General features: G+C 38.2%; 1 protein-coding gene and 1 long non-coding RNA gene across 7 annotated transcripts in view; both read right to left on the reverse strand.

The window, feature by feature from the left end:
- Positions 1-9794, reverse strand: part of si:dkeyp-72e1.9 (syntaxin-binding protein 4) — a 37266-nt gene extending 27472 nt beyond the window's left edge. For 2 of the 6 annotated variants that reach the window (XM_064322459.1, XM_064322457.1), the window contains exon 1: positions 2289-2471. In XM_064322459.1, the coding sequence (XP_064178529.1) occupies positions 2289-2380 (92 nt within the window). In that variant the 5' untranslated portion in view covers positions 2381-2471. Of the gene's footprint in view, positions 1-2082; positions 2236-2288; positions 2473-9631 lie in introns of those variants that run through there. The other 4 variants (XM_064322460.1, XM_064322456.1, XM_064322461.1 and 1 more) reach the window with 4 other exon arrangements.
- Positions 9795-13023: 3229 nt separating this feature from the next.
- Positions 13024-16288, reverse strand: LOC135248159 (uncharacterized). Its single transcript, XR_010328371.1, has 2 exons — positions 15341-16288; positions 13024-14597 (listed from the first exon to the last, which is right to left on the reverse strand). It is a non-coding gene; the product is annotated as an uncharacterized LOC135248159 (long non-coding RNA).
- Positions 16289-16302: the final 14 nt, after the last annotated feature.

The raw sequence follows: 16302 nt of genomic DNA on the forward strand, positions 1-16302 counted from the left end.
CAAAAAATACGCTATTAACCAGAGATTTTTTTTGGTATTATTTCAGTTTCATTTCTGATTTGCCCAGACAGTTTTTTTTGTTTTGTTTTGTTTTGCAATGAGGAATATTTCAGACGCAAATTTCAGACAAACTGTGATCTGTACAATTGCAGGTATCAAGGTGTCGAGAAGTCTGTTGTCTAAAGCAAGAAAATACATTTAAAGTAACTCCAAAGCAGCTTGAACAGCAACGCTATGTTTCCAGAGGTTGTACATATGAGCTAATTAATTTTAGAACATTTAATCACAATTATAAAAATGGATATCAACTTTCATATTGTCACCGTACTTCTCTCCAGCTCAGTTTTCAAGCAGTGCAAGCTCTTCGCTCCCAAGAACCCTTGTATTAATGTTGACAGTGAAATCTGCATAAGCATGTCCTTGATAGCTGGTTTGCAAGGCCATAGGAAATAGTAAAAAAAGATTAAACACACTTGTTTGAAGAATAATAAGGTACTAGACACAGTTACGACCTCTGGAAACACAATGTCACTGTACAAACAACTTTGGAAGTACTCAAAGTGTATTTTCTTGTTTTAAAATTAGACCACAGCCTCCTGAATGCCCAGGTACCCTCTATTTTAAAGCTGGGATTTGGTCTGAAACTTCTGTAAGTATATTTTTTACTTGCACACAAAAACTGTCTGAGCTAATCAAAAACATACACTAAAACTAAAATATAGCTTTATTTTACTTTTAGTGTATGTGTGCACACACACAATGTTGAGAGTTCAGGCATCAAAGATGTCCTGCAGATTATTTCTGCCAATTGGCATCTTGCTTCTATCCCTAGTGATGGCAAAAAGATCCTATCACAACTTTAAAGGGTGTATTGCTTCAAATTTTGGGGCCAAGGGTAATACTATGACCAAACTTACTGGACTGAAAGGTTAATGGTGGTAAGGCCCATCTGGAATAACAGAGTTTGAGGGAGGGTCTATTGAAGGATGGGTTACACATTAAGAGGTTGAATGTTTATTCTGATAAAGTACACTTCATATCTAACACTAAACATTTTTATTGTGTACACATATAAAATTATTTGTTTAATGTAAACTACAGCCCTTTATCTCTGTTCTTGTAATAAATCAAATTTTAATGAGATGTATAATCAGATTTTTATTTATTTTTTACCATTATTGGAGGTTAAGGGAAGGGGCTTAAAAGCAGTATGAACAAATATTTCAAAAATGTCTGTCTCAGTTTATTTAATCTCAATTCGTTTCAGTTCAAACACCCAAAGTCAAATAAAAACGTGGATAAAGAAAAAAGACTACACAGACCATAGAACTGGCACTATCCTGGAAAGAAAATAATTTTATGCTACACCATTTCGGCGCATTTTCTCAACAGCTGACAGCCTGCAGAACTGTCTATCACCTGCTCTCAATTAAATAACGACAATGTTGTTAAATTAGCTCCTTGTTCGTTGTGTATTTCGCCTGTTAATTAATAATTTCTCATTTCTGAAATAACGCTAAAATAAAACAAGTAGCCTAAATGTCACAGTAACTATTTAGAGATTTTGAAGTTTTAAAACATTCTCTTTTTTCTTACATTTCTTGAGTAGGGCTCTATGGTGATACCACTACCGTCCTAAATTAGCTCTACAACGTCGCTTTGGTAAATTTCGTCCGTTAAAGTCTGTGTTTCATAATGTTGCATCATATTTACGTTTAATCTATAAATTTAGGATTAAGATAATCCATTTCAAATTCTGTAATCCATTCTACATTCCAGACAAACAACGTCCCACACTCCGTTTATGCTACTGGTCGTCTAAAACAAATAGGTCTGAAACCATCATGGTAGCCTACCACGCGAACTGAACCACGAGATAAGTTCAGAACACGAGATTTATAAAATGTAGGTAAGTAAGAACAGCGATCACGGATATTTTCAAATCCACACATACATGATAGATCAGTCAGTTCTACGGTGGAACATCTCTGGCGTTAAAATGTTAAAAATGGTTGTCACAAATAATTGCTTAGCCTACTACTGAATTAACGGAACAGCGAGCATTTGAAACACTGTACTTACATTCAGACTAATCATTCAACAAAACGCGTCGTGCGAAGTACAATAACGTGCTGTCTTTCCAACTAATGGCAGATTCATAGTAGCCTACGTTAAAGCGTGCAACGCACTTCACACAATCAACAGCTTTAGAAAATTAGCCCTGGCCTAATCAGCTTGTGTTCAAATAGGGCTAACTTCACCCATATCCCAACATGTTCTTACATTACCTGCTTATAAGGACAGCTCCTTTATACATAACGGAAAACGTTGGCATTTTGAAATCACTTCTAGCATCCAGCCACGGTCGCCGCCTGTCCATTCAGTGCTGCTGCCTCAGCACCGCGCGCACTACCTTGCCACGGAAAGCCACATGATCCTCTCTACCAACAGCGCACTAATTCCCTTCACTATTAACAGGTCCGTAAAACACAATGCTAACTTGTTGACGAGTTATTTATCAAGCACGTGTGGTCAATCACAGCGAAAATATTCGTAGAAAATTATAAAAGAATGGGAATATTTTAAAGAATATTTACAACATTACTTTTTTTTTCTTTTTTTAAAATGAATTTATTATACTATGTGCTTCATTGCATCTATCTCAAATTGGTTATAACTGGAACAACGTCAAAAGCTTTAAAAGGAACATGAATGTGAGAGGATTACACATCTGTTTTTGTGAAAATATTTGCTCTTGGTAACTACATGACCAGTTCGATACAGGAAGCCAAATCCCCTTATATCCTTGTAAGGGAAACTCCACTTGGTAGGGGGTGCCATTTACCATGAGCTCAAGTGGTAAATTACGCATATTTCTCAGTGGTTATTTGCTTTTTATTTAATTATTTATTCATTTATTTATTGAAGGGCCATTAATTACAATTACAGTTTAGCAATAATTAGGACAAGCTATAGTTACAGTCACGTAAGTGGCAAATTGCAATTACTGGTCTTGTGAGATAAAGGGAGAAGAGGGTTCTTTAGAAACATTGAGGTATAATTTTTAAAAAGTGAATTTTGAGACTTTTGTTGAAACCAGCCTGTGAGTCCTCCTTCCTGATCAGAGAAGGTCATTCCACCACCAAAGCATAAGGCCAGAGAGCAGCTATGGCCACGATGAGTGTCTTCTGGGAGCTTGAAGGGATGGGACAGCCAGCTCAGCTGGCTGTAGGATGCTAAATGTAGTGGTCTGGTTGGAGTGAATGGTGTGATCACTGACTGAAGATATGAAGGGGCAGTACTATGTGTAGCCCGGTATGCCAGTGGGAGAGAATTGAACTGAAAGTGGGTAGCCACACAAAGCCAGTGAAAAGTGTTCAAAAGTGCTGTGGCGTGTGTAAATACAGCATGTTAAAAGCCAGACAGGCAGCAGTATTCTGGAGCAGTTGCAGTGGCCTGATGACACCCGCCGGTAAGGTGCATTGTCCTCAACTGTGATGTAGTGAAATGGTCTTGTCACCACATAATGTACAACACTAGGATCATATGATACATTTTCATCTTTCAATTGATTTACCACTTATAATTATCTAAGATAAAATGGACATACTGTATAGGCACTTCACACACTGTCCTCCCCAAATGAAAACTAAATTCAGTGGCCTGTGATGCCCATAAAGCTAAAGCTCATTATTATCAATCACATGGAAGCATCCAATTTTAGAACAATGATGTCAGCTGCCTGTTAAAACCTGTTAACATAATAACGTGTCCAACAATTGTTTCACATTGGTCTCAATAGAGTAGGGCTGACACATTTGCTTATGCACTGTTACATGCTGTTCTTACAGATTAATTAAAGTAGACACTTATTGTGACACTTTGCATTATTAGATTTGACATTTTAAAAATAGCAAATTGAAAGACAATATAGAAAATCTGTGACCAGGAGCTTGAGTAATTTCCTCACAAATAAATTGAAGACAAGTTACTATATAAAGCCACTTGTTGTTATACTGATAATGTATTATTACTTCATTGTAACACATGTATCGTGCATGTAAATGAAAGTAATTGTGTTTAGTACTTTGTCGCATATCCTTTGCATGCAAAGACTGCTTGAAGGCTGTGACCCATAGACATCACCAGGTGGTGAATATCTTCTCTAGTAGCACTTTGCCAGGCCTGTACTGCAGCCAACTTCAGCTCCTGCTTGTTTCGTGGGATAGTTGCCCTAATATTTTCTTCAGCATTTGAAATGTAACATTTAAGATATACTTAATTGTTGTCTGTATTTAACCCATCCAAGCTACTTAAGAGCTGGGCGGCCATAGTACACTACCCGGAGACCAACTCCAGTTCTGAGGCCAGTTCAAGGGCAATGGTAGGGTGGCGGTATACTTAATCTGACATGCAGGTTGCAAGACAACGGTGCTAACCACTGCACCACCGTGTTGCCCAATGCATGTTCAATTGGATTCAGACCAAGTGAATGAATTTTGCCTCTGTTGCTTTAACAGTATGTTTCAGATCATTGTATTGTTGTAGGATGAAGTACTATCCAATCAGTTTGATTGTATTTGGTTGAACTTAAATTCTGTACACTTCAGAATTCATTCTTATGCTACTATCAGCAATTACATCATCAATGAAGACATGTGAGCCAGCACCTATGACAGCCATACACGTCCAAACCATAAGACCCCCCTCACCCCCCCCCCCCCCCCACCATGTGCACAATATTCCTGTTCATAGTTGACAGAAGTGGAACCCAGCATGATCTTCTGCTGCTGTAGCCCACCCACCTTATGGTTCAACGCATTGTGTGTTCAGTGATGTCCTTCTGCACACCACTGTTGTGAACATTTTTTTCTGGAGCATGGTCTGTGGAACAAGTCTGCCCCTTCTCCTTTGGCCTCTCGTTAACAAGCTGTTTAACATCATTAACATGCAGGTTAAGTACCTGGCTCAAAGGTCCAATGGCAGTGTCCTACCCAGGAATTGAACCTGTGACCGTTACAAGACCAGTCCCTTACCCATTATACTACACTGCCACCCTACACACACCCACACACACACAAACACTTGCATCCTTACACAAGCTCTCTCTCTCTATCACACACACACACACGTGTACACAAGCACCCACATACGCATTCATGCATACTCGGGTGCACACACACACACACACACACACAAAAAATCTTTTCCATCCAGATGCCATAGCAACAATCATTTGCATCAGAACTTTAATCACCAACTCTGCACAGTGGGTTGTTATCAGATTATGAGATAATCCTGGGCAAATTGAAATACCACTACTACAGCAATTCCCTGATGGGTTAGTACATATTTTTTGTGCAGTGATTCTCCCTTTCCTCTTCTAAGACAAGGCACTCCACTATACTGACCCCCAGCATGAAAACGGATTTTAGCTGAGGGGGAACAGTCCACGTGATGTTACCTGCTTCAAGAACTGAAATGGGTTAATCTGAGTTTAAGGGAGAAGCAGTCTGATCTGCTTGCTGAGGGGAAAAACAAATGCCTGCCTGCCCTCTAGAGGCAGCAGACAATGAGCAAAGCATAACAGGATCAAGCTTTGCCTAGGGTTCGTAGCCTATATACGGACTTGGTAACAAGTTTGACAAAGATGCAAAAAACACGACACTTCCTGACGGTAACTTGGACAGAAATTGTGCTGCACACAAGTAACAGACAAAAACACAGGGAATACCATAATACAAGTGTCTTGGATTTCCATCATATTATTTTTATTGAATGTCCCTTGTAGTGTAGGTTGTAGCACAATAGAATATATGGTTCTTTAAATTTAGGCAAGATACTCATAGCCCCTTCAGAGGACAAAATTGCTGACTTGGGTCAGAATATTGACTTACAGCTCAATGGATTTTTCCCAAGTGGTCAACTTTTACATGCAATAATAGTGATAATGATTCAACTAATGTCATTTCATGGCAATTCAGACTTTTATGTTATGAAAACAAGTTCAAATGGCATGCATGGTTAAATAAATATTTGATCGCCACAATATTTGGTAGCCCATTACTAAAAAGCTGTAAATATTGTATGAAATGTTAAAATCGGGTGACCATATACTGCATTAACAATTAAAAAAAAAAAAGAGTATAGAGGCAGGCAGGCTTTATGAACATAATAGTTGGCTATTTGTTTGTTTATATGTGGTCTATGGCAGTGGTTCTCAACCTCAGTCCTGGGGGACCACTCTGTATGCTGGTTCTTATTTCAACCAGCATATACAGTGGTCCCCCAGGACTGTGATTGAGAACCAATGGTCTATGGAATGATCTAAACCTAACCAGACATTTCTAGGAATTTAGAAATCCCGACTGGATGGATATTTTGGTCCCAAAAAGAAGATATGTCTGGGAAAAAGACATTTGGGCCTAATTAAAACATAGAATCAGTCAAGAAATGAAACCGTAGCCTTATTAAATATCTACTTAGTATTTTATTAGATATCAAACCTATTTTAATGAAATATATAATTTAATAATTTCAGTAACGCCTGGGTTACCGCTAGGGGGAGTTTGGTAGGAAGAGGTTAAAATCTTTTGGTTTAACTGCATGCATGTTGTGTATTAGTCAAATAGTTGATATATTGGTGTATCAGTACAAGTACATGCTTGGTTAATTCTGTTGTGAACCAAATAATGCTGACCAAGAAGAGAAGAGGCAAAAGCTGCAAATAAGCTAAAGTGTTGGGGCTAACAGTGACTAGACAAGGGGGGAGTTATAGGTAAGACAAAAGCCCTGAAAGATATGGGTTTCTTTACTTTCACCAAGCTCTGTCAAGCCTGTGTGTCCTGTATTGGACTATGTTACCAGAAATTGGGGTTATAAAATGTATAAGGGGTGTTAACTTGTTCACAGTAGAGCTATTATATATTTTTTGGGAGTCAACAAATTTTCTCCAACCCTAGCCATTACAGTAGACATGAGATGAGAACCTTGTGAAGTACGCTGGGCTGTATGTATGACTAGTGGAATATATTATTGAACACGAGTGATGGTAGACTTTGTAAGATGCTACCCATGTGGTATATACAGATGGGCAGCCCTTGGGCAGTGTATATTCATGTTTTATTTAAGAGAGCAGGGTATGAAGAGATGTATACACTGACAGAAAAAGTTAATATTAGTATGATTATAGACGCAAGCCAAAACTAAGGACATATAGCTGAGTTCAGTACTGAAAGTTGCATGACATATAATCTAACCATATAATCTAACCAAGAGGGGAAGATCTGGTGTGCCCAGATAAGGTCTGACCTGGACCAGGAACCGGGAAGTCTGTGTCTATTATAATCTACTGTCATGTAATCTTATGTGCGATGGACCATTTAGATAGTACAGTATGATACAAAAATAAAATAAAATTCATTCATTCATTCATTCATTCATTCATTCATTCATTTAGGGCTGGCTTACATAAGGGCAGCTATGTCCATTCAAAAGGGAACTTACAATAAGGGGCTACCTCTGAACTTACTTCACTCTCTAAATTTTCTCCTATTATTGTTACATTGAACATCTTCAGCTTTGCTTTTTGATACCTTACTACTTTTTTCTTACAATGTCCCATGATTTCTTCCCCTTGGAGACATTGTATGCATCAAGTCAAATGCTTGTTAGAGGGTGACAATTTTTAATGCATTTTGAAAGCAAGTGAAAATGATACCTCTCATATTAGCCAGCTTTATGTTAAGATTGTCTAAACTAATTCTGTTTTCATAAACATTGCCTGGTCATACTAAAAGTAGACACAAAGGACAAATTGGGTCAGAAACAAAGCCATTTTTTCTGATTGTGGGAAGCAATTATTTATGGAAACCCGTGCAATGGAGAACAGGCCGAAGGACAAGCGCAGTAAACTCTGCTGTTTAATTGCCGTTGCAGAGACCTGCACATTTGTTTTTTCTGATCACTCATTGAGGTTTTTCTTCACCCTTTCATTTAAAAAAGGTAAGAGATGTCCCACTTCCTGTTGTTGTTGCAGGTCAGGGATTGCATTTGCAAATTATACATCATCTTATATATACATCTCAGTGATGAAAATGTAATCAGAGCACGACCCCCTCACAATGAGAACCGTGATGTGGCCTATACTAATCCACTTCCATTACAAATTTGATTGTTGATGCATAGAGCTTGCTTTCATCAAGGAAAATAATTCACTTCTCTGAGCATGGTGAAAAAAAGGGTTTGTTTCGCATGATGGAATTAAAGTGCTATAAATATTATTTTATATTGTGCAGACATATATGGTCAGAAAACATCAAGCCCTGAAGTGAAAATTTTATGGAATTTCAGCTGTAGGAAACCAGTGGTCCCAAGTGACATGATGCAGGCTATGACTTAACAGTCAGTGTTTGGGGTTAAAATGACACAGCCTTATTTTGACCTTAGGCTGTCTAGGCAGTTTATACTCTGGATCTCACTCAATTAAAAAGCCAAAAGAAAACTACCCAAACACCAGCCTTTTAATGGTAGCACACTTCACATTGCTTTTCATTTACTGTAGGTACGAAAGTTTGTGGAAGGTTAAACAAACATCTACAGGATTCATTTAGATAACGTATATATTTATATATCATTTATATATATATAAACAAATAAACATAGGAATCCACACCATCATATTTGGAAAATTAATTCCAGGAAAACGCAAAAATGTGTATTTGGTGATATAATTTAGCACTCCAAACTATTTCTATATCCCTGAAACATGTAGACAACTATGCTGAACAACTAAACAATATACGTTCGTTTATAGCGTTTTTCTTAGAGTACCCACATTGCTGCTACTCAATGTGAATCTTAATCTAGACAGGAAGAAATCATCCATAACATAAACTATAGTAAGCATGCTCCTTTGAAAGTGATTAATGACAGTGCTATGAAACAGGTATGATATGATCCTACAGCTAATACTTTGTTTGTTTTGAGATCCATTGGGAGGACCGGCCGGAAGCAATATTATGAGCACATGATGCTCTCATTAAAAACGTGCATATTTGAAATGGACAATGAAAGTGTCACATATGTATAGATGAAGCATTCAAGAATCACGTCATCCTACATCGACGTAATGAAACAATTGTAATTTTAAAGAGCATCACATCCTATTACCTTCCATCTAAAACAAACACATTTGTGTTAAAGTTCAACTTCACATATAGTCAAAAATGCAAAGTGATCTTCTGACTACCTTCGGATTATAAGACGTTTTGTTGTTGTTGTTGTTGTTGTTTTTTAACAGACATCACTTATATAACTATAATATAATATGACACAAAAGTTCAAAACGGCCAGTGAGAAGTTCCGTTACCTGATTTGCTGTAGCCTACAGAGTGAAATGTTTCAGCATACAGGGTTAATTATAAACAATGCATTCAAGGAATCGACTAAGATTTTTAAAAAAAAAAATTTTTAATTAAAAATGTAATGTTTATGGCTAGACAGAAATTGGTTTTATATACTGTCTTTGTACATGCCAACATATTTTAAAATTTAAGTATCCCCGGCAGGAAGATTCAATGCTGTAAACTTCTGCAACAGACAAAATACAAGTATTAGTTTCCTCACCTACCAGTAAATGAGCGAGAGTCCATCAAAACGTTCAAGCTCTCTTCCTAGAGGTTTCAGATAGGACATTGCATTACGTCCACACCAAATGTTTGGTTAACGATCTTCAGCACTTGCCGCTGTCTGACGTGTCATAGAGCTTCATATAGTCATTTTCAAAAGGCATAACTTCATATCGGGGCTCAGACGCATTTCATCTTTGGCTGAGTGGCCCACATGGCAGCATTCATTCACCATTAAATTAATGATATCGAGGTCACAAGCTTATAATGAGACGCTGTTACCTAGCATCTAATCTGTAAACCACATGATTTTACCGTGACAATAGAGTCTGTTAAATTGACAAGATGTACTTCTGCAGAGCACACATCATTTGACAATTTGTCTGTGCAGCAGTTTCGCACACGCACGTGCTACATTTCACTCACAGATGACAAACTACATTTAGCTTATCAACCACATACAAGTAGTCAATGTAAGTAGCTTTTGGTGTAATGCGATGTACAGGAATCGCTAAGGTTATGGCAGTAGCCTAATCCGTGAAAAGGGCCAATCTGTCATAAATCCCATCTAAAACTCCCAATTGAAAAGTGGTTTACCCTACTTTAGGACATTTTCCATACCACTAAAAATATTTAAATGCTCCAGCGTTATGTTATGCTAACGTTATACCACGTTATGCGAGGAGGACCGCTTGGGTAAATATTGTTACGCAGCCGAATCAATGAGTGTGGGTTGTGGTTTAAAATGTTAGGCTATGGGAAGTTATGGAAACGTTTTCCCGTTTGTCGGGGCGCTAATACCTCCTTCAAAGTCTTAAATACCTGCTTACTCACCACCAACTTACTCATTATCATAGGGTAGTTGTGGTCATTATCTAATGAGTTTCCGTTACCATAGCTTTTATATTCAATTAAAATAAATGACATGATTTTCACGTCATTTTCAATGGAAATGATTGTTATAGTTTCAGCCTAATATTCATTAGGGGCAATTTCATGTTCAAAGCAGGGGTAACCGATTGTTTTGAGTGTGATTTCATGCACCCAAATTATGCTTGTTATTAAATGTAAGTGGAGAATTGTAAATACTTTATTATCTAAATAAATAAAACATTAAAATAAAGAACTAAATGATGGGAGACAGAAGCAAAACTGGGTCTTTAAGTGGAGAACAAAGTAACAATGAAATTTGACAGGGAGCATCTACAGTACTTACATCAGCTTTATTCTTTTCCCTTCACTCTCCAAGGCAATTAAATAATACTATAATTTATACCAATAGTTATCTGATTCAGTGAGCAAATATGCATTTAGAAGTTAGTTATAAACAGACCTGGCAAGTTTATAAATGGAATTAAAGGCCTTGCTATTTTACTAATATACTGTAACTGACGATCAATAATGTTGACTGCAAATGTTGGAAAAGTATTTTGCACATTTCTGCAACATTTGAAGAACCTAAGGAACCGTTCCATAGAATGGAGTTGGACACTGCCAGAAAACTGTGAATTGCACAGCTCCATATTCTTGCCTGAGGCATTGAATGGAATGTATGATGGCAATGAAGAGATTGATATATAGATATCATATATTTGTCAGGCATTTAACTACATGATTCAAAGGAAGTAAGTTAAAGGGATGGTTCACATTCTGGATTTTTAAAATATTATTTCAGTTTTAGTGTACACTTTACATTTTAACAGATGGATTTTGTAGGCAATGAATTAACCTGCTAGCCTTACAATTGCTAGTATATGGCGAAAGGATATATATATATATACACACTTCAAGTAATTCCAAGCAGCTGGTACAGCAATGTTGTTTCCAGAGGCTATACATACGAACACATTTATTGTATAGGGTTTATTCACAATTATAAACAAACAAAAAAAATGCATTATTATTTCATGCTGGCACTTTCACATTTCACATTCCTTCTCAGTTCATAAGCAGCAAGCTCAGAACTCCCAAGGTTAAGGACCAGAGAGGTGCGGGTCAGTTGCAGTTGGCCTGGTCAAGGGGGGGCTACTATGCTGCCTGTTCTTGTATGCATGATGTTAGATACTTACAAATTGAAATTGAAGCTACGAATATATTCCATTATGAAATGGAAAAAAGTTTCAGTTATGTTGTTGAATGTTATTTATTTGAGCCTGAATTTACGGATGAGGAACTGCAAGATAAAGGCTAATATTCTGAATAGGCGTGTTGACATCCCATCTGAATACAATGAGTCACATTTTCTAGATAAATCGGGGTTGTTGGTGAAAGTGACATGAAAATGTTTTTGTCTTTTTTTTCCCTGCAAATTGGAATTGCACAAGCAGGAAGCATTTTCATTTCTGTTAAATTGCTGCTGCTTTGAAGTTCTTTTCACACATACCTGTTTGCGGACAACTAGACACATGTCACCCGTAGATCCAGGTTGTCTAAAAGTGGTTTTGTCAATGACATGTAGACATTTTGGGATTTTTCCCAGGCAAGTTGGAATTGCATAAGCAGTAACCATTTTTGGTCCTATGGATTTGTTGCTGCTTTGAAGCGCTTCTCTCACAAGTTGATACAAGAAGCTATGCCACTTCTGTCCTTGTGTGCGGCAGCCTAAGGCAGCATAGGAAATTGGTCCAACTGAAGAGGCAGTTAAATGTAATTAAAAATCAGGTAATATACACACGTACAGCCCCAGGAGGCATAGCGTCACTATGCAAGCTGTTTTTCAGTTACCTGAAGTATATTTTCTTTTTAAAAACGTTAAGCCTTCATTTTCAGTTTTGGTGGATTTGGCGACATCTCTGGTGACTGGTGGTCACAACAGTTTGTTTTCATGCCCCAAATCGTAGAGTTAAATTCGAAATGAAGTTACACCCCCAAACAAAGCAGCATGGTTTGCTCAGGGGAGTAGCACTAGAGTGTTTCAAGTGTTTAATTTTCATGGAAGATAATCCAGTAGCAGTGTATTTGAGCAACATATCAAATATAATTTTAAAAGCACAATGTCAATCGATGAGGTTACATTTGATAATGTTTTGTATTAGAGGCATCAACAACAACAAATAAGGGAGCTAGTGTTAGGTAATGATATAAGACCGTGTAAGTACAATGTAAGTACATACTCTCACTTGCACTATATTTATCCACAACTGTGTAAAGCTAAGGAATGGGGGTTTGCTGACATCTTGATTAGCATGATAGAAACCCATCAAACATCTTTTACCAAAAGTAATTTGCTGTAATTTGCTATGTCTTTGGATTTTAGGTACTTGCTCTTGCTCTCTGCATTTGACATGGAAGTTCCTATACGTGCAACATTTGAATATTGCACCAGATGGCGCTAATGGAGAATAGCATATAGGATAACAGAATGCAAATACATTAATGCCAGCATGAAAAGGTATCAAATATGTCATTTTTAATATGAAAAATGAAGGATTACAGCTTGGAAAAGGAGGGGATTGGAAGGAGTTCCATGAAAGGTGACACTTGCAAACAGGTTTGTTATGTTACAAAACACTTCAGGGCTGCTAAAATAAATGCAAAACACTCTGTTTCCTGAATGAAAACTGTGACATGCCGTTATTATTTCAGTGCAGTCATAATTCCTGACAGCTGTGTTCAGGAGACTAGGAGTTATGCACCATTTCTTCACAAGCAGACTGCTTATCCCATTTTGGGGAGCTCTTTTTGCATGGATGTTCCTGATTAGATCTGGTTGTGTAGCTTTCATTCCAAGGACCCCACCCATACTACAAACTGAACCTAAGCATACCCTCTGGTGTTCTGTGAAATGCATCCAGCATCTCCTGTGAGGTCGCTGTTGAAACAGGTGAGAGAAAAATGTGGTTCTGTGAGCTGCCCTGGAGTTTTCTGCTCTGTTATGACCCTGTGGAAACCAGAGTATCGCAGGATCAGAAAGGCATTCATTTTCAGTGTGGTAAAGGAAACACTGTATCCCGATTAATGACCCCGCTTTGTGAAATATTCCCCTGATAGAGCTTTCACTGCCATGATATTTGCAAACAAGGTAAGTAACAGTAAATTGATCACAACAAAATAAATTATATTTTTTTAACTGAGAACTTCATATCCCACCAGCTGAAGTGCTAATTACTCAAGCCCTCTCCCTCCCGTCTGGTACGACACAAGGGTCAGCATTGCTGACACAACCTCACAAACAGAAACAGAAAAGCAGCCATAGGGCAAAAAGCTTCTATTTATAACCTAAACCCCTTCAATGCATTTACTGGACCACAACAGATAATAACCAATGACATTTGATCCTATGTATCTATAACATTATCCATTGCCCCTTTTCTCTCACTCCTAGCCACTGAAATGCAGTAATGACAATACAATCCCCAAATTACCTTCATAACAGGACAAAACAGATATAAAGAGATGTACAGTAGAGTGATAAATGGGATTATTCTTCAGCAAATGTATACTGATAAAGAACCAAATTCTGAATGGCATCACCAAACCACTTGCTAAACCCCTGACTCCACCAGTCTGAATTATATTAAATTCTAATTTATAGTGACGCTTTAGACTTAGCATTTCTTTATTTTCTGAATATATTTCCCTAATGTGTATATATATATATATATATATATATACATTAGGGAAATTTAGTCAAGCATCAAAAGTAGTCATGTTTTTCAAATGATAGATCTCTCTCAGGACTTGGGAGTGGTAGAGTGCCTGGGTTAACAGATTTGAAAAAGGCATGCGAAGAACGTGTCAGCGTAGCTGTTCACAGCACAAAGGACCACAGTGCTTCTGCTTTGTGGCAATCCCCCTGTGTTCAGTTTGGGATTATGAACTGACACGGCAGGGATGCCCATGTTGAAATGCACTGCTAAGAAGTGAGATTACAAAGGCAGCGAGTGTGACTGGTGCAGACGGACAGGAGAGCTGAGCTCTGCACTACTGCAGATTAATGAGCACGCTGGCTTTTCCTGCCGAAGGCATCTGCAATGAGAGATAAACACTAAGAGTCAAATCCAACCCTGTGACAGTTCAAGTGTGCCTCAACGTGTATTTATCCAGCTTCTGAATACTTCTAGAAACTTTCAAAGAAGTCAATCGCGTAATTATGCTGTCGTAGATTTTTTAAAATATTGACGTTGGTACAGTATTTCACTTCAGGGTCTTTTGTGACAATTGTGAACTTCACTTTTGTTGAAAAATATTTTAACATATTTAAAAGAAAGGTCACAGAACTACATATTACAACTCTTTCGATAGTGAACACGTATAGCTTGTATAAATATACAATTTAATACATAGAAAGTATATTATTTATTGGCAAGAAAAAAATTATGTGCTGCTTCTATCTTAATCAACAAATATATTTTAAGGAAGAAATTATATCTGCTGCATTAGTTCAAATTACTGTACTGTATTCCATTCAAGTAACTGAAAGTAAAAGCATAATGATACATAAAGCATTTATTGACAACCGAACACTAGCCAGAATTAAATGTTTTTAAATGACAGATAAATTTGACAGGTTAACACTAATTAATGTTGTCAAGACGGATGTTATCTCACAGCAGAATCATAAAAGCCCAACCCACTGCAATGGCTGAGACCAGACACAGTTTTATTAAACACCTTTTACCCAGAGAAGCTCTGCAGCAGACTTCTGACACAATAACTCAATGCTCAAGACGTCCTAAAATCACCCATGTAATCGACAAGGGATTCCTCACAGTGAGGTGGTCGGCCCTGGTTCAGCGCTGTGCCCTCCGGATGCCCCTGTTTTCCATGCTGAAGCCCAGAGACTGGAGCTCCACCCTCCTCACGTGCTTGGGAGCGTGCCTGAAACGACTGGCTGGCATTGCTGCCAGGCCACGGCCTGCGGGGGAGGGGCTGGATGTGAAGAAATCCAGCGGAACAGGTTCCTGGTTTCGTACCCTGCTGTCTGCAGGTGTCACAGTAGTGAGTGCTCCTTAGCAGAAACAGGAAAGGCAGTGAGAATTGATAGTATCTCATGAGAAGGTGGCCTACTGAGTACCTGCTGTTATTTTTCATTCAATTCCTACCCACAGCCACATTGCTGAGCATCAAGACTGCTGTTGAGACACAGAAGTGTTGCAAGAGCACAGAAGTTTCTGTGGGGTATTTTTGAGTTTCAACTGGACTATCATGCATCTCCCTCTGTCTGTGTTTCCTGCCAAGGCCTGGCCCAACCCCGGAGGACTGATTCAGGCTCCCTGGTCCACATGGCCTGCTTTGCAATCCAGTAGGTTGCAGGGCAGAAAATCTGGAATTGCTTAGGTGCTGGAGGTTTGCCTTAAGTTTGGAAACTTCATATATTTTATACTTAGGGCAGTTTAATTCTAGTGGGACCTGAGCAGTAACACTATAAAACAGCATGTTATGACCTGCTAGTGTATTGATGACACACTTAACATGAATGATAATAAAGAGTTTGGGCCATTTAGATCCAGAAAAAAGAGTGGGTTTTGGCAGGATATCATTGGCCCTTCTGTTTCCCTCATACAGAGTATTTCCCAATCCACATGCACAAACATTTGACGCTACCTATTTCATACGGTAGCAAACTGCTCCTGAGGCTGCCTAACTGCTCTGCTAATGGTGAATGAATCTGTTAGGGCAGTCATTAGCTCCGCTGTCTCTCCCCCCGGCAACCTCAGTTCGAGCTTCTGTC

This window comes from Anguilla rostrata, chromosome 2 (assembly GCF_018555375.3).
Source record: "Anguilla rostrata isolate EN2019 chromosome 2, ASM1855537v3, whole genome shotgun sequence".
Classification (NCBI taxonomy): domain Eukaryota; kingdom Metazoa; phylum Chordata; class Actinopteri; order Anguilliformes; family Anguillidae; genus Anguilla; species Anguilla rostrata.